The sequence below is a fragment of the Stegodyphus dumicola genome, chromosome 6 (assembly GCF_044657685.1).
Source record: "Stegodyphus dumicola isolate Sdum_Otavi_A_Nest chromosome 6, ASM4465768v1".
Taxonomy (NCBI): domain Eukaryota; kingdom Metazoa; phylum Arthropoda; class Arachnida; order Araneae; family Eresidae; genus Stegodyphus; species Stegodyphus dumicola.
Genome location: NC_140773.1, coordinates 225,297,694 through 225,317,953, shown reverse-complemented (window position 1 = coordinate 225,317,953; position 20,260 = coordinate 225,297,694). Strand labels below are relative to the sequence as shown.

The 20,260-nt window shown below is 35.8% G+C and overlaps 1 protein-coding gene across 1 annotated transcript in view; it reads right to left on the bottom strand.

Moving 5' to 3' along the window:
* LOC118187543 (protein giant-lens-like) overlaps positions 1–20,260 on the bottom strand; it is an 85,880-nt gene that overhangs the window by 11,123 nt on the left and 54,497 nt on the right. Inside the window, exon 2 of the mRNA XM_035357786.2 lies at positions 616–789. Within this exon, the coding sequence (XP_035213677.1) occupies positions 616–789 (174 nt within the window). The remainder of the gene's footprint in view (positions 1–615; positions 790–20,260) is intronic.

Sequence of the window (20,260 nt, the reverse complement as noted above, 5' to 3'; positions counted from 1 at the left end):
GACTTATTAGCGATTTGATTCTGTGGCGTTAAGAGCTTCTAGCCATTAAGCTTGTTCCGCCGGATTCTACGAGCCAGAGCCGTTTAAATTATCTTGTGGGCCTTTAGGCTAGTCTAATTACATTTTAAGTTAAGTATTGGCTTATGTAAACCCAAGTGAGGTTAATTCTTTGTGATTGAATAAAAGGGCTATTTACACCCTTCCTCTGGTTTTGTCTGCTCTGGTTATGAAGATAATTCCTCTACAGTCTTTCTAGAGCTCGTGAGTTTGTTAGCCAAGAATACGAGACTCTATAACGCACTTGTGAAATATTTAATTTTAAGATTTTCGGGCAGTGCCGTTTTCATTAACATTCATTAAAGTATTATGTATAAGATCAAAAAGCGTTCAGAATCACAGAATGATGCTTATTGTTAGAATGGGATGAACGCGTTTCCACACCAGATAATTACTTTGAATTTTGAGTATGTCTCACGACTAATTGCGAGTTAAAGAACAGATGAAAACAATTCAATACATGATGCTCTTTTTTTTTTTTTTTTGTCACAAATAGACATGCACGTTTCAATGACATTGATTTTTTAGATCGTGTTCCTGCAAATTTTAATCACTTACTTTGTATTGTCTCGTCCTGTCCACTACGGTGTGTCCATCATCTGCTTGAAGGGATGTAGAACACATCTGACCACCACGACACGTGCACAGACGTTCCACCCACGGCGTAGAATACGTATCGACTCGACTACAGACTGACCAGCGCTCGCATTCAGGCATCTGAGACTCGCCAGTCTAGAAAAGAGAACATAATAATGACTTCGACTGAAAATTAATTTCCATACATCCTATGGTAGGGGTCCCCAACCTTTTGGTCCCAAACAGCACATTCTAGAATATCTGTTGCACGGCGGGCACCATTTACTTCTTCAAGGTGTATTAATAGTTGGATAGAGTTTAATAACACATGCCCATAAAAAAACAAAGATCGGTCGCATTTCGCTTTGTGCTGGTATCTGTGTTGGACGCGATTTCTATTTCATTAAGCATGAGAAAACTTTCGCATAGAATTTTATTTAAAATTAAAACATTTTTTATTGTACTCGCACAGCGGTGGGCACACGTTAAACGATCGAACGGGCGCCATGGTGCCGGCGCGCAAAGGGTTGGGAACCCCTGTCCTATGATATATAAAACTTTTTTACTGAAAAAAAAAATTATTCTTATTTATTTGTGCATTATCTCTCCTAGTTTTATTAATATTATCCCTTTATTCTTTTAAAAATCGGGAAGTGAAAATTACATAGTATACACCATTTCTGAAAGGAAATAAAAGAAAATAATACCATTTCTGAAAGGAAGTTGCCCATAAAAACAGATGAACCCATAAAAGAAGTAACCCTTAAAAACAAATGTCCTTATATGGATTAATAGGTTCTTCCAGATAAGAATCGAGAAAAATTTACCGGTATTCGAACCTCAAATCGTCCAGTTGCTAGGTGGACGTGCACTTACACCACGAAGGAGTGCAATAATTCTTTATACAGATTGTGTTCACACATTTGTAGAACGGTTTCAATAAATAATTCTTTAAAAAGCAAATGATGAGAGTAAAATTTTCTGACAATAGATTATTATTTGAAATAACAAAATCGTCTCTACTTTTATATGTATTCTTCTTTCAAAATGTCGCATGTAAACGAGCCGTGCATTAAAGGATATATTTTTGGGCTTTAGGAAGAGTAACATTCCTATTCCATAATTCAAAAATGCTGTGAAATGCATCGAATTAAAATTTCTAAGTGCAAAATAAGTAAAATTTTTAATCGTAAGGAGAAAAAAACATCAGTTATTTCTCTATTTTATATTTATATAAAAACCCGAAAAATGAAAACCGAAAAAGGTACGTACTGTTTCTAATGCTTATAAAGTTAAATAGTTGGTAACAAGAGAAAATCCGCCGACCCAGAAATGAATTGCAAAGTCTTCAAATACATCTCTAGCAACAATAAATAAAATAAAAAACCAAAATTTACAACTTAAAAAAGCTAAAAAAAAACAAAGTTGTACGGCTTTTGCCCAGGCATGTGACTCAACGCAGAACAATTTGTACAACTCTGTATGAAAACTATTTAAAAGGAGAGGAATGTAAATACATTTGTGACCCCTGATAGATCACGGGTTTCAGTCATCTCGGGTCAATGACTGAGGGGGGGGGGAGATCTATTTATTATCGAAAACGAAAAGGGAAAAAAATAGCAAACCTAATTCAATCAATGCAAAGAAACTTTCAATAGGAATGTGTGATTGTCGCAGAATTCTCTTATAATGGGAAATTTTAAAAATAATAATAAATAAATAAATAAAAAGTAAGGAAATTGTTAAAATCAACTCAACCTACTATCAAAAGAATGTTTTACGTCCAATATTTACAAAAGAAATTCCACTTCTTTATCCCAATGATTTTCAAAGAGTGAAACTCCAAACAAAGGAATAAGTCATGCTTCAAAAAGTAGCACTGAATTCCTTGAAAACATGAAGACTAATACAAGTATTGCATACATATCTTTCCATATTTCTGCGAACTCTTGAAAAGAAATCTTTAAACCCACCGCGACTGATGGACTCTGGAAAGTGGTGGAAAAGGAATGGAAATCATCACCCCCAGCAAGTTTTACAAAAAGCTTTTCTATCATGGAAATCAAGATTCAGACTTTTAGTGCAGATAAAAGGCGTCTTTCTCGCATTGTGAAAAAACAACGGTACCTAGTCATCAGATTTTGAATAACGTAGTCCTCCACCTAAACATGGGCACCTGGGAGCCCGAATTTGGAGTTTGTTTTATTGTCTATTTCCTATTTTGTAAAACTTTAACGAATTTTTAATCCAAAACCCAATAATTTTAAAGCAAGTAGTGGCAGCACTGTAGGAAATAAGATATTTTTATCTCCAGCGAGCGAGACTGTCCATCGGAAATGCTAAAGATACGCTGTTTTTAAATATTTTAGCCCAAATGCTCTCGAAACGTGTATGCGTCTGTAAATAGAAAGGGGGGAAGAAACAAAACGCCCGTTTGAGCATAGTATAAAATCTGAAAGCTTTCAGAATTTTTTTCCAGCAGTTTTTTTCCTTAGATCAATGATTATCCGAGCATTTAACAATATTTCTATATTCCGTATTACGTACACTGGTGCAGATAAAAGCAATTACCACATATTAAAGTCATCATATGCTATGACTACTGCTAATTCCCTGCATTTTTCTTTTCCTTTTGATTTTTTCTGTAGATAGTTTTGTTTATGGCGTATGATAGTAAATTTCTATCTTTTCACAATAAAGAAAGTTCATCTTTTAGATCGAATTCGGTTAATCCGCCGCCGGTATATGGGGAACTAATTCCGTTTCAAAATTCTTCGGTGCGATTGCATTATTAGCATTGACGGCTCCTTGCGCATCGGAAATGTCTTACCACTGCAAGTGAAAATGCCCGTTCCCCGGTGAACACCCAAAAGAAAAACAAAAAGGCTCGAAAATTCCTTCCAAAAATGTACGATGTCCTGGTCACGGCGTTTCCGCAGCCTTGCCTCTTCTCCGTTCCATTCGGATAAGAATCACTGGAAATGTGAATTTGAGTGAAAACATTTTAATTGCCGTGGTCACAGAAGAGAGAGCGCTTCGGCCCACTAATGTGTGTCGAGCGTTTAGCCGAACACTTAATTAGGCTTCCCTATTCCCACGTGCCACACTCATGCCTGTCTCCTCTACACTCCTTGGAGGATGTGAACAACATCATCCCCTTGCCCATGCGTGAGATCTCACGGGAGTCATCATCACGACCCTCCTCACTTTGTTAACCCAAAAGACGACACGCTCGGTATTTAATTCGCGCATGAATATTTATGAGAATGACGAACCTTGATTTCGGAAAACGTCTCGAAAGTTTACGTTGAAAGAAAAACGCTACAGGAAAGCTAACATATATGCTAATTCAGTCCTGCATTAATGGGGGGTTTCGGCAGCCGTTAGCAATCCGCGGCGTTGCCGAAATAAAATTTTGTTAGAGTAAAAGGCCAGGAAAACGAAAAATGAATTGAAATGTATTTTCCATGCCGGCATTGCATTAAAAAGTCGGGATACAGGTAATCAGTTCCATCCCAACTGAAGGAAATGGAATCTGGAGCTGAACTTCTCTCCGAAGCGTGTACCATTTCCTCGTGTTTGAAATGGAACGAAGTCTTTACAACATTTAGTAAGAAGAAATAGTCCCGTCCGGTTTCTAACTACAGCCGCAAAATAATCCACATTTATTCTTTGACCCAGAACAGAATACCCTACCGACAATACTGTTGCTATATGGGATTGGTGTTCACACACTTTTGTAACGACTTTGCGAAGTTTTATATATAAACAAACCTTAGAATTTTATTTTCTAATATGTTCAGTCTGATAGCCCTTTTGTTGAACTATCTATCATATTACGTCTTGATTTCCAAGATAAAATTCCTTTTCTTAAAACATCGAGGTTGATTTTATTCCACTCTGTAGAAACTGTATTTGAACCAGATGGCGCTGTGTGCGCCTGAATTCCTTTGAGGACTTCAGAACTTTGATGACTGTGAGTGATGTAACAAGAAATTACATTAAGTGCGAATTGCGAACTAAGTTATATGTGTTCTTTATTGTAAATGTAGTTGTGTCGTCAATAAAAAATTGGATGAAATGACAAAAAGAGAGAATTAGTGCTGCGTCTGACAGGTAAGCGAAATTTCTTAATTATTATTTGATTTGAACATTGAGTTTTAGAACAATGCGAACGCGAATATTAGATGTATATGCGTATTTACACACTCCTCCTTCACCATCTTCCAGACGCCATCCAATGTTTTGGGATGCCCTTATAAAGAGCTTGTTTTAAAAGTCAAAATGCACAGTAATCCACAGGAGACACATCAGGGGATTTGGGTGGGCTGCATTTAAAGGAAATAGCTTCAATTTCGGGTTCATTGCTCAATTTTTCAAAAAATAGAGCAGAAGATTTAGAGGTTCAAAGACGCATCCGCATGGTTGATCTTAAAACGATTAAAGATTGTTTGAATAGAGAGATGAAATTTCTTCTTTAAAAGTAGGTCTTAAAACATACTTCTGATAATAATCCGAATTAATTTTGACTATTTCTACTTCCTTTATTTTAAGCTTACCTTATAAGGTATTTCTTGCGCCTTCTTAGCATGCTTTCGCAGTGTAGTGGTCAGCACGCTCGACGCGTATTCGAGAGGTCCATGGTTCGAGTCTCGGCGAAGGCTATGCTCATTTTTCATCTCTTCTGCTTCGAAATAACATAATGTCTCTACAGTGGCGCCCAAACTAAAATGTGGTGAATGATGATTCTTCACCACCAGGATTTGGCGATTGGGTCCCCTAAAATCGCAGTCTCCCTTTAAAAGAGGGAGTATATAAGGTATTGTTCCCGCCTTCGTAATGTAGTGCAGTGGTCAGCACGCTCGACGCGTATTCGAGAGGTCCGTGGTTCGAGTCCCGGCGAAGGCACTGCTCATTTTTCATCTCTTTTGCTTCAAAATAACCTAATGTCTTTACAACCGTTATAAGAGAATCTAGTAAGAACCATAAAACTAAATAGAAAAGTTTTCCTTTAACAAACATATTGAGTCTTTTCTCCTCTTTTTCGGTAGTAAATATCTTTTTTTCTATTGTAGTTCGATAAGTATATCCAAGCCTCATCCTTTGTAATTATATATTTCCATTTTTCACCTGCCAAATAATTTTCATAGAGCTATCTGCAAATAGTCCTAAGCCGAGAAACTTGTACCGATGAACACCGTGTTTTTTCTGTTTTGATTAGCTTCAAATCAGGTTTTATAATTTTGTTCTCTGTTCCTACAAAGATAATTAAAGATTTTGCAATAGCTCTCTGGAGGGGCTAGATTTTCCTTTAAAACACGAGATGCGACTTTTGATTTAATAAGAGCTGTAATTATCTTTGCTGGGTATGCATTTTTTGCCTTTTCCCAAGTCAGATGTAAACTAGACGTTTCTTTCCTTTCATATTAGTTATGTCACTTATTTTAGGTGTTGAAGTATTAAAACCATTCTGTTCACGTGTTTTTTTAATAATTGAATAAAAGTATTTCTCTTCGGACGGCGCAAAAATATAGCCTTCAATCCATTGTTCATTTTTCGGGGATATTTTTAAAAGAAAATGAAAAAAAAAATTATTAAAGAATAAAAAAAAAGAAAATATGAAAGGTTTCAGATTTTAAATTACGTCCAAAGGGGTGGTTTTTTTTTAACATTTTGTTAGTTACCTTTATTTGTTAAATATGTTCTTCGGACTTAAACACTAAAATTCAGTTCAAGAGAAATATCGCAAAATAATTTTAAATTGTGCGTATCTTTAGAGTTTCCGATACACAAGCTCGCGCGCTGGAAATATTTTTTTTTTTTTTTTTTTTTTTTCGTACAGTGTTGCCATAGCTCGCTTTTAAATCGTTGAGTTTGGTAATCAAAAATTCGTTAAAGTCTCACAAAGTATGAAATCGATAATAAAACGAATTCCAGCTTTTAAATTATGGCTTTCAAATGCGCATATTCGCAGTAGGATTACGTCATTCAAAATTGGATGGCTCTAGGTACCGTTGTTTTATTACAATGCCAGAAACATACATACATTCATGCAGATTCTTCGTTATTTAATTTCTTCAAATATAACACAGGGCGATAATATATGGTGGCAACAGTTTGAAAAGTGAAACCAACATTCAGAGCGATTCGACGCCAAATCGCAAAACGAAAAGAATAGTCCCTCAGGGGCAAAGCCCCTTTGGACTCAAAAGAATATTTTTAATGCTGCAGACGATAATTAAACCTTATTCCAATTGGATACCAGTCACGTTTATATTTTAAAATTAATATTTAAATTCATGGAAAAAATCAAAATCGTTACGAAAATGTGCGAACACCCTAAGTACTTCTCAAAACAGAAATTCAAGCCGATTATGAAAATAGCCTTCTGTAAATTATAAGAACCCCTTCCTCCAAGTGTAATAAGTACACAAAAGTTTTCTTATCGCCCAACCCTAGCTATCTCTTCTTATATCTTGCGATGATGGATGAATGCCCACTGAATAATGGGTCCCTATACTGGTCTCCAGAGATTTGCTTTGATTTGCCACGCGTTATGGAGACAGTGATTGCGGAGGGAGAGCACACGACAACATTGATTGATGCTTAAAAAAAAAAAAAAAATCTGTTGATGGCTGAATCGCACAATCTCAGTTTTTGTTTTTAAAACCCTACGCATAAATTTAACTAAAAAGAAGAAGAAAGAAACTTAGCCACATCTAATTGCATTCCCTCTGTCTCATAATAATAGTTATTAATATTAAACTAGGAACTGTTAGTTTATCATTTGGATGTTGATTTCTCGTGTAAAATAATAAATCAGGATAACTTACATATGGACATGCTCATTTACAATCTCTTGTTCGCTATTTTCAACTGATCTTTAGCTATATTAAACTCGATATAGAACAAGATACCATTCCGTAGCGCAAGCATCCACATGACAATATGCAATTTTTTGGTTTAAGAACGAAAGGTTTTTCCAATTTTCTGTTCTCGTGTTGCCATATATTTCACTTTTATCTGCGAATAACATGGTTTAGTTATAGTCTTGGCTACTTACGTATCAAAGCAATCACCTTGGCGCAATTTGGCGATTTTTTACGAATGAAAATGTAAAAGTTACTTATCTGATGCAAACTGCTAAACTTTTTTTTTTTTTTTTTTTTTTTTTGAAATATTCCGAAACTATCCGTATTTATACATTTATCGTAAAACGGTAAACATTATCAATATACGAATAGAAAATATACTTCAGCAATTTAAAATATAAATTTGAACTATTGAAATAGGATTACGTAATACATTAAAAAATAAACCACTTAACATTTTTCTTAAAATCTTTCTATAATGTTTTAGCGCAGTTCCTCTCCCGAAGTACACGGCGATCTAGTTCCGCTTAAGAAAACATCAGAGAATTGCGAAGACTCGGCTTCGTACAATCCTCCAGAATAGCGTTTATCGAGGAAATGCATTTCCTCGTTGTTTTCTTTAGAAAATGTTCAGCAAAATTCTGTATTCCTGCAGTAATTTTGCCGCACTTTGTTACATTGCTGGCAAATTCCACAAGCTCATGAGCAATGCACTCGCCGGGACTCGAACCCTCGACCTCTCGAATACGTAACGAGTGTGCTTCCAATTACACCACGAGGATTCAGAGAAATGTTAACATGTTGCTTCAGAGAAAACAAAGAAAACTTTTCTAAAGTTTTATGGTTATTACTGGATTCTCTTATAACGGTTGTAAAGACATTAGGCTATTTCGAAGCAGAAAAGATGAAAAATGAGCATCGCCTTCGCCGGGACTCAAACCCTCGACCTCTCGAATACGCGTCGAGTATGCTTCCAATTAAACGACGAAGGTACGCGGAAACGAGAGAAAAATAGCTTATATTCTCCCCCCTTTTAAAGGGTGACTGATGAGGTTACCCAATCGCCAAATCCTGGTGGTGACGAATTATCGTGGACCACCTTTTAGTTCGGGCGCCACTGTAAAAATATTAGTAATTTTTTTTTTTTTTTTTTTTTTTTTTTTTTTTTTTAAAGCAGGAGAGATGATGAAAAATGTGCAATGCCTTTCCTAGGGCTCGAACCTGGGACTTCTCGAATACGCGTCGAGTTCCAATTACACCACGAAGGCATGCTGAAAGGAGGGAGAAAATACTTGTACCTTGTACGGGTTTGGAATGTATGCCAGAAACAAGCAATAAATAATATGAGTAATTAAATAAAAATTCTAAATTACACTTATAAATCATCGAATTTTAAAGCGAATTCTATACCATTGTTTTAGTTCAAGATTATCATTTAACCGAATAATGTACTTATACATTAAACTGCGCATCCACGAGATATTCTTCATTACGTACAAATTTTTTTAAAAAGGTTTGTCCGACATCAACACTGTCGACACTGATAGAAGTGGGTATTGGTTTAATTTATTACGGCAGACAGTCTAGGGCTATCTGCCTAAGGGGATGGATGCTTTCGCGGAGGACTTTCTAAGAGAAATTGTCTCTTATACAAATTACACATGAGGGAAACCATGAAAACGCCCATGCAGCCAATTCATTCGCCTGGTTTCGAATCCAGCTCTGAACTACCAGTATTCAGTGATTTTCCTACAGAAGGCGAAGGGCAATTTTCGAAGGCTAGCGGAATGACTTTTGTCTTGTATTTCCTAAGGCCAGCAAAACTTGGAGTAATTCAGACTTTTAATCTTTTAGACTTGATTTTGCCATAACATTATTCTGACTTATACGCTTGCGAAACTTATTACGAAAATTAGCGAAAGATTATTTAGATATAAAAACAATCCAAGAGTTATAATAGAAATTTACCAAAAAAATATCTAATATTGGTTAAGTTTCAGAAAACTCCCTAAAATTCAAAAAGAATAATTTCGGAAATTCGCCTCGCATTAGCTCATTTTTATAAACCACGTTACGCATGTTCATGGAGCATTCAGCATGCGACTATAATGAAAAAAGGGGGGGGCTAAAGCGAAATTTTAAGACCCTTTGCATGACACAATGTCGTTTCTGAACATCAGAAATCATCCCGCGGACTATTTTTATTGCATGTCTTTTAGGGAAAAAGGCTTCCTCCCCCCGCGCTTAAGAACAGAGAATAAATTAAATAAAATAAAAACCAAATAGGTCATTAATCCCTGTCTTCGTAAACTTCCTGTTTACGAATGTGCAAAACACCAGTTCTACAGAACAGGATTTTAAGCTATTTTGAGAAAATGAATCAAGTCTCTCCCGCCGTGATTAGAGAAAAACAACACGAAGCGTAGCGTCCTGCCCCACGCCACCACCGTATGCCCGTGTCTAATTTCTTGGCTTGGATCTAAACAAATTGCTGTGTTTATTCTGACTCATCACATTGTAATGGATGAATTAGCGGGCTGCGGCGAAATAAAAATTTGTATGTTCTATGTACACCTATTGAAAAAAAATGTATAAAAACATGTCAATATGAATGAAATCATTTCATTCTTTCCAAGCAACAACCGTTTCGCAAATAATGTTTTTGTTGCCAAACTAGGCAACAAAAACATTGACACTTCAGGTTAATACGCATGACGTCATGATTTAAATTTAATGTAATATAGCAACTTTGACTCCATATCAATAAAAGAATTAAAGTGGCAATAACATACCCTGTCAATTATCCTAATCTGAAACAAAAAAATTTACAACACCATCTATTTATTTAAAATGCTGACATTAACGAAAAATGTTCGACATCCAATGGCGAGCTTTCTTCAAAGTCAAAATAGGATCTTATATTATAATAATATGCTTAATGCTTGGCAATGCTATTTTTATTTCATACTTTGTACAACTTACAAATTTTTGACCAACAGACTCTACGATTTGAAAGCGAGCAGTGGACACACTTTTCGAAATTAAGGAGATTTTTATTTCCAGCTCCCGAGATTGTTGCCACTCGGAAAAATGGGAGCGGAAATTAACGTCTTCAGGGTTTTTAATTAATATCTCGACTGATTAAAGTTATACGAAGGTGAGAATGATCGAAATGACTTCCGACGAATTTTTGTAATGCGGAGGGGGGGTACCCTCTCTCGAAACTTAACTCCCCGCCGTTCCGGTGGAAATGATATTAGAAAAAATAGACATACGGGCACAGATTTTAATAGTACAGATTATACTAAATTATGAAACGATTAAACAGTAGTTATAAAACAGGATGGACCGAAATATTTTCCCTTCTCTCTCTAATGTAATATTTCTAATTATTAAAGACAAACAAACAAAAGAAAAGTTTTAAAAAAAACACATTGACTTTGATTTTCAGAAAAGCAATTTTGTTGGGGGAATAATCATAGCTGTCGACATAAGTAAAAAAGTTCTCTCTTTTCCTCCAGGCATAAATGGCATATGAATTTTGATGCTTACTAATTAAATGTGTAACGTCTATGTCTCTTTGGGGACATACAGATTAGACTTTAGAAAGGACTATTGAAGAATTATCTTCTAGCCTGTGAAACAAAACAAAAATCAGAAGAAGGGTGTATAAGAGCCTTTTATTCAAACATAAAATTAGCAAATGGCCGGACTTCGGTTACAAGAAGCCACGCACTTCTGGCTTAACAGAATAACGTAACAAATGGTAAATTTAAGGTGTGGTAGATTAGCCTAACAGCTCAGAGAATGCTTTAACGAGCAGGAAAGGCTCTGGTTTGCAGTAAACCGGCGAAATAAAGCCGAATGGCTAGAACACTCAACGTCGCTAATAATCACAGCCCAGCGTAGCCTAGAATAGGCAGACACGCTCTGAAATTGACTTCAAAACTCTTGCTTAAATAGCACTTCTTTTTACCTTAATCTGATTTTAAACTCTCGCTATTTCATTTACATTCTGGCATGCAAAACGTGGGTGAGAAGAAGGTAATACGAAACTCTTTCAACATAAAATGAACTATTAGTTCAAAATAAATAGATAAACCTCACAAATGCTTTCATAAAACATTCCATAAATAAGGAAAGCAAGAAAGCGAATGTTGTATTGAGCGCTTTAAAATACTGAACACTTCAAGCCTATAAATATTTCAAATTGTTGACAAAAAAAGAAATTTTACCTGGCCATTCAATTTTGTAAATTGTTCTCTGCTCGTAAGTGTCATTCTACTTGTCATAAATAACATGTATGATATGTGTTGTCATTAATCTCGCTTGTCTGACATCCGAACAATCCCACGAAATTCCTTGCGGCAAGGAATACAAGATTATGCCTGGCAACAGCCTTGAGCACAATATAAGTAAAAATACATTTTTGCCCTGTTCCACATCGAAGGGGGTTCCGAGGGTGACCCAACATGTTCAAAAACAGGGCTTAGTACAAAACTTATTACGTTTTCAAATGGCATGTTCGTTAGACATCAATTCAAATATTCATGCTGCATGTTTGCTGCGATACGTAAGAAAACTGCACTTATTATTTTTCCATTTCTGACCTTAAGAGAATTTCACTTTTAGTACTGTAGTAATTTTATTTAAAAAATTTTTTAATTAAGTTAAATTTTTGTTTAACTCCCATATTTATCGGAGAAACTTAAAACTTTTTTTTCCCTCTTTATTTCAGCTTACCTTTCAGTTTCACATGAATGAATAATTAAAAATCAAAAATCCAGTTCTTAAAGTTAGCCGAATAGTATAGATGACTGACAGAGCTAAACTCGTAAATTTTTTCTCGAGAAGACAGATAATACCAAAATTAAATATTAAACTTAACGATTTTTGCACTGCAATATTTTCAAATGAGTGGAGCTTCACTATGTATGTACGAAAATCAAACGAACGGCTCCCTAGGTTCTCATAATAAGAAACGTAATAATAAAAATAAATCAAAAACGGTTAGGCATAGAACTTTGAAATTTTATATATGGAACTGCCATAGCATCTTGTTGTGCACCTCCCTTTTTTTTAATTGCAGTTGGCGGGACCAAACGTGTATATATATATATGAACTAAAATTCTCTTTGGACACACACCCCTTCTGAGTAAGACACAGAAGAGAACACTTTACCAACATGCCACTAGAAAGAATGTAAATTAATTAATGCATTTTCTCACCATTTATACCTTCATATACACTTCACATTTTACTTTTTTATTATACGTATTTTAATTTTTCAACTTTTATTTGATTTATTTTTCAACTTTTATTTGATTTATTTTTCAAAGATAGCATTGTTATGTTTCTTATTTTTCTCATGTTTATTTCAGTTCCTTTGAGTTCTATTTCATAATTCTAACTAAGATTACTACTGTTTATTATGTTTATTTTTATAAAAATAGTCTTGAATTAGCATGTTTAAAAGCGAAGGTGTCGGGGGACATTTACTCAAATATTTTCTAAATTTTACTACATAAATTGGCTTTTTACAGAAAATTTCTGAAAAATCTTGTATTAGCGAAAATGCTTCATTCAGAATGAATTCTTTGGTACTCTACTTTGATTATAAATCCCAAACTAATTTCCGATCAATAGCAATAATTATTCGTTTTTTTTTTTTTTTTTTTTTTTTTTTAATTTCTTTTTCAAAGTTTGAAATTTTGTTATTCATGATTTAAATTCAAGTCCCCTTAAAACTTTTTTTTTCTCTCGTTATGAAAAAATAATATTATAAGAAATATGATTTCCGTGCGGCATAAATTGATCTGCCTATTTAATTTCAAAATTTGCAATTTTTCATATCATTTTCAACTTGCCTCCAGAAATCGATTCATTAAGTTACAATAATTAGAAAGAAATGAGTTTAAATGAAGTGCGACAAAAAATATGTGTAATTCAACACACCGTACAAGGAAGTCATATATGGTGTCCACATCAAATTTTTTAATAAGGTTCTGCAACAAAACGAATCTTTACCCAAGTAAGGGAATCGGAAAATCGAAGGGGTAACGAAAACTTTCTCAGGTTGAAATGCTTTTAAAAACAAGTGAACAAATGTTTTAAAAACAGATTAAAATATTTATCTTTCCTTCTGACGTAATCTTCCGTTCCAGAAAAGTACTCCCCCCCCCTTTTTTTTTTCTTTTGCTTCACGTTCATATTTTCGGAGTCTTCCAGCTCCGACTGCAAACAAGTCTTCAACTCATTAAACAAACATCTTTTCGGAAAAGAAGGAAAGAAGTAGAGCGAAGCTTGGAGAGAGCGGGAAAATGAGAGTGACGTCATGAGTAGGGAATCATGGATGAGAAGACGAAAAATGTTCTCAACGGCTAAGAAGCAAACCCAAGGTCGAACGGAAAAGAAGTCCATCGCGGTATTAAGGGTTCCTGTGGGAAAAAAGATCGCTGGCAAAACCGTCATGCAGACAGTTTCCAATCACGACCACAAGAGCATGGCGTAAAATGCAAGGAGGGAAAGAAAAAGGAAAAAAATCCCACTCTTTGGTAGCAGGTAATTAAAAAATCACGTGGTTGAAAGTCTCGCAGTCGGACTTGTGACGGATGCTGCCGGACACTGGCATCTCAAGGATGCGAGTCCGTGTAGCGCGACAATCTTGGGAACGGATTTTGCTGAAAACTTCTAGAATCCATCCCAAACGAAATCTCATTTTTGTTCTGAACGTTACAAAACCTAATACGGAAACTGAAATAACGAACATTTTCGTTAAACTCCCATGTTATGCACTAATTTGAATTTGGCACATGTCAGTAAAAATTGCTTTTTTTAGAACACAGCCTTCGGAAAACGTCATTCATAACAACGCTAACATCAAAGTAAACATCCATTACGATTGCTTTTAATTAAACAAAAGAAATTATCAGGGCAAATAGATGTATGTGTTACGAATAATTTGCTTAGATGAGTCATTTTAGTAGAATTATAAGTAAAATTGTTGTATTTTTCTATGTATTGTAGCGCGAGACTAATTTTCAGAGAAAGCTATGCCGGAGCAAGTGCATTTAACATTGAATAAATAAATGGGTATCTCCATAATTTGGCGATATACAGCCAAGCTGAACGCGGTTTTGAAGACTTATTTTGTCGCCAAATTCGGCAATAAATCGCCAGAAGGCGCCAAATTTGGTGACAATTTAGCGGCATTCGGGTCCGTCCTTATATGTATTGAAATTGAATAAATGTAATTGATCACTATGCTAGCTGTAACGATAATTCCATACTCTTATTGCTTTCCAGTAATTTCGAGAAGCAGAAAGTACTAGAACTTTCTGGGCGGGCGGTTGAAAACTATAAAAAGCCGGAGAGAGAGCATCTGAGGTCAGCTGCTTAGTTATTGTTGTTGCGAGCTGTAGTTCCGCGTGAAGTGAGATAAATCCGAGTTAGCTTTCTCTTTAGATGCGCTTTGCACTGGGTTGTGTTTAACGTTCTTAGTAGTTTGAAGTGTAAGTACTGATAATACTGTGCGATACTGTAAAAAATTGTACGAATATTTCTGTGAAAAATTCCAGAGTTCTGAAACATTTATTTGATAAAAATAAATTATACCAATAATTATAGTATTTACTTATTATCGGACTTGTGCATTCAATCTGTTACGAGCCCGTACGCACGCAACACACGATTATAATAATAACGATAATAGCTGGCCGTTTTCGTGCTAATAATAACGCTCAGTTTAATTTTAATGAAGTTTTACAAAAGCCAAGAACACTGTTAATGCATGAGTTTCAGATGCCAAGATGTCTTTTCTGAAGGCGTAAGCCCGTTGTAAGCTTTAACTGACAACTGTAATCGACTTGGAGACAAAACGGAAGGCGAAATTGTTGGAATTATAAACTTCATCAGTCAATAGTCTTCCATAGCCCTCCAATCAATAGTCGAGAACTATTCATATTATTTTCTCGAAGGCCAATTCTACCTTTTTAGTCCAAAGGAACTTTGTCCCTGAAGGATTATTGTTTTCGTTTTGCGATTTTGCGTTGAAACATTATTAATGTCCGTTTCACTTTTCAAACTGTTGCCACCGAATGTTAGAGTCCTGCATTATATTTGAAGAAATTAAATAATGAAAAATCTGCATAAGTATGTCTATTCTCGCATTGTGATAAAACAACGGTCCATAGAGCCATCGAATTTTGAATGACGACATCCTCCTACGAATTTGGGCATGTGGAAGACCCAATTTGAAATCTGAAATTTGTTTTATGATCGATTTCATATTTTTAAAACTTTAACGAATTTTTGATAAACAAACTCCAGAATTTCAAAGCGAGCAATAGCAACACTCCGCCGGGGAAAAAAACATTTTCATCTCCAGCGCGCGGAACTGTGTATCGGAAATTCTAAAGATCGGCTCATTTTAAAAGTGTTTTACGACATTGCTATTGGACTGAATTTTGTGGTTTAAGTGCAAAGAACATGATATTCAATAAATAAAGGTAACACACAAAACGTTAAAAAACGCCCCTTTGGACGTAATTTAAAATTTGAAACCTTTCAACTTCCCGCCCCTCTCTTCTGTGGCTAGAACTCGGATATGTTGAAAGTCTTCTCCAACGCTTTCTCTATTTGGTTAAAAGCCTCTTATTATTGCTCTAATTTTATTACAGTTGTTGATTATAGTATTTGTCAGAGCATGGCTACAGTTGCAAAACGGAATAGACTTGCAAGTGTGATATTCTGTCTGCATCAGCAAGGTGGAGGAAGAACTACCGCAAACACCAGTGAAATTTTCCGAAATACTGCTGCCCGATGCCTCCAAACTTTACCCGAATCAAATTCTGCCCCCCCCGATGCAGTCGCACCGGTTGCCTGGTTGGCCAATGAAACTGCTAATAGAATCTCGGTGGTTTCTAAAATCCGTGAATCTTTCAGAATGTTGACCTTTTCTATGATCTGAATTATTAATACGAATAAATCGTCATGCTTATATACCTTTCGAAGTAATGAAGATTATAAATACGAACAAAGATAGAGTTGGAATTCGGCACTAAGACTCAGATTTTGGACTTTTGGGGGGGGGGGGACTAGTCTCTTTTTTTTATCATACGGCCGGCTAGGAGAATCGGGGCTGTGTCCTTATAATAATAATAATAATACCTTTCCAAGGTCTCTTTTAGTGATTATAGAATTCTTTTTTAAATATGCTTATAACATGAAGTTGGTGATTTTCTTTATTAATGATGATTTTTTTCAGAAATGTCAGTGATGAGTGATCACACCCCGTTCACCCAACAAACAATACACTGTAGAATAACAAAATTCACGATTACTGTAGCATGCAATCAGTAGTTTCCGCATTCTTTAAACGACACCATTTTCCACTTCACCGCTGAAAGTCCAAACAATTACGAACTTTTCGAACCCATTCTTCGTTTTTGCTCTCTTATTTACATAAAAACTATTTTTATTTACATAAAGATTTATTTAACTCAAACTAGCCCCGAAACGTCTACAATAGCATTGTCCTTGTTTTCTACCGCATAATTTATACGTAACTGACATAACTGCATAGATTGTAATTATATACTTGTTCCTAATGATTTTTCTATAGCAAAAGATTGGTAAATTTGAATTACCATAGTTTCTGGGTTATCAGTACTTACAGGTAGTTATTTAATCGCGTCGAGAATATCCATGAAGAATTTCAGAGATTTTGTAAGATTTCGTTAATATTGTTTTTCCGCAATTATCAATTAAATTCTTCAATTTCAGATATTTTAAGTCCAGTGGGGTGTTAGCCAAGAAGGGCTATAAGTCTCGAAACGGCATTTTGCGTCAAATCACTATAAACGCCTGTATCCCTTTCCAAATAGTTCCCACCAAATATTATCGCCCTGCATTATATATAAAGAAACTAAATCTACATAAATGTACGTATGTTTCTCGCACTGTGAAAAAACAGCGTTACCTAGAGCTATCAAATTTTGAATAAAGTTAGGCCTCCACGAACATGGACCCTGATATACACTCATGTCCATAAATTAAGGATAATTCGGAGTCGCGCGGAAATCGAACTATAAAATAAATATATCACCTGTAAAATCACTACACACATCTTCAAGAATTATATGCAAATTTCAGGAAGTAACCAGATGACACTGATGGTAAGTCACAATGACGAGAGTGTAAGAGAGTGATATATAAGGAATACAATACAAAGAAGTATAATTGTTCGCAGGCGCTTTATAAGCATTTCAGTGCAATAGCCGAATAGTTATGACACAAAGGACGCATTTGGATGATTTTTTACGTGGTAGAATTATCGGCCGTCTGGAATGTGGACGTACCCAACTGGAAGTATTAGACGAACTTGGAATTGCCCAGAGTGTCATCTCCAGGCTTTGGCAACGATTCCAAGATGATGGTAATATGAGTATACGTTATAGCACAGGTCGCCCAAGAGTTACAATGTCGAATGAGGACCAGTATTTGGCAGTTACTGCCAAAAGAAACAGGCGGAGCACAGCCTCAGACCTGTCTCGTCAGCTCTCTTCAGCCACTGGTACGACAATTTCAAGGCAGACCGTGTACAGACGCTAAGGGCAGATTGGTCTATATGCTCGTAGACCTGTCAGATGTGTTCCACTTATTGCAACTCACTGTCGCCTGCGGTTAGCCTGGAGTAGAGAGCATGCATTGTGGACACCGCAACAGTGGGCTTGTGTGATGTTTTCTGACAAGTCCAGGTTTAGCTTGCAGTCTGATTCTCTCCGGACTTTCATATAGAGAGCTCCAGGTACCCGTTACCACCAAGAAAACATCATTGAACGACACCGTTACGGTGATGCAGGAGTGCTCGTTTTGGGTGGAATTATTCTGGGTTCCAGAACTGACCTGCATGTTCAAATTGGAACCATGACAAGCCAAATCTATCGGTACGTCATTCTGAAACAACATGTACGTTTGTTTTGGGGCGCCATGGGCGCACAATTTCTGTTTATGGATGACAACGCCCGTCCTCACCGTGCAAACATCGTAAGCGAATGCCTTCAATCGGAGGATATAACCCGTATGTACTGGCCAGCATTCTCACCGGACTTGAATCCAGTAGAGTACGTGTGGGGCATGCTTGGCCGACGAGTTGCAGCTCGTCAAACTCCTCCTACATGTCTACCGGAACTTCGGAGAGCATTGCTTTTTGAGTGGTGTAATATCCCCCAAGATCAGATCGATAATTTGATACTCAGCATGCCTAGGCGTTGTACGGACTGTATTGCATCGTATGGCAGACATACAATGTATTAACAGTCATACCAACCACGTAATATTGTTTTTTTGTAAATAGGTTTTTTTTTTTTTTTTTTTTTTTGTTATTTGCTCCAGGGAGCAAAAATCGTTAATTTTTTTAATAATATCAAACATATAGCATCTTTTTTTGCTCTTTACCTCTTGTTTAATAAATAAACTTCACAAATAAGTCAGATTTGTTTTGCTTTTAACTCTTCCTTTGCCTGATTTTGCATTATCCTTAATTTATGGACATGAGTGTATATAGAATATATAGCTTCTGCTAACTTTGCAAATACGAAGTAATTAAGAATTGCCACTCAAATTACGATTCGAAGAATTCTCAGAATGTCAAGCAAGCTACTGTAGAAAGAAATATAATCAGCCTTTTTCCAATAAAAAAAGAAAGTATATGAATGAAATATAAAATTAAATTTAACAAAAAATTCTGAAAGCTTTCATATTTTATATTACGCTCCGATTGGACGTTTTTTCATTTACACACACATACACGTTTCGAGGGCATTTGGGTTAAAAATATTTAAAAGAAGCATATCTTTATAATTTCCGATAGTCAGTCTCGCGAGTTGGTGATAAAAATGTTTTATTCCGTACAGCGTTGCCACTGCTCGCTTTGAAATCGTTGTGTTTTTTAATCAACAATTTGTTAAAGCTTCAGAAAATATGAAATAGCTAATAAAACAAATTTAAAATTCGGGCTTCTGGTTGCCCATGTTCGGGTGGAGGACTACGTTATTCAAAAATGGATGGCTCTAGGTTCCGTACCGTTGTTTTTTCACAGTTGGAGAAACATATACATACATTCAGGCAGATTCTTCATTATTTCATTTCTTTAAATATAGTGCTGGACGATAATATTTGGTGGCAACTATTTGGAAAGTGATCAACGCGAAATGGCGTTTCGAGACTAACAGCCCTTCTGAACGAACGCCTGTTTGGGCTGATTATGTAGTCCGATTTCCGCCACTGTACTTTGATCAAAATATGCGAAGAATTGAATGAAATAGGCTCACTTCAGTTACATTGCCCAACAATTGGGGGGGGATATCATTATTGAACAACACAGAACCAAATTAAGAGGTTCTATTCTCAACTTCATTCACTTTTACTATTCTACACACACAAAGTTACTTAATACTTCAATCGTAAAAAAAGCTGCCAGCAACGCTAAAAAAAATAAAGAGATTCAAGTATTCAAATGAAAAAGTTCAGCGGAACGCATGCAGGAGAAAATGGGCCAAGATAACAACTTCTTTTATTTCTTACGTTTCTGAGCGTGGCAACGTGAGCACCTGCCTGCTAGTGTTGCACAAGAACTTCGACGTCAGCGGCTACAAAATGACGCCGAATTCTGAGTACTGCCACCAACGCAGTTAAAAATAGTCAACAAGATGATTTACGAATCCTGTTTTCAATTGAATATTTAAACCGTGTT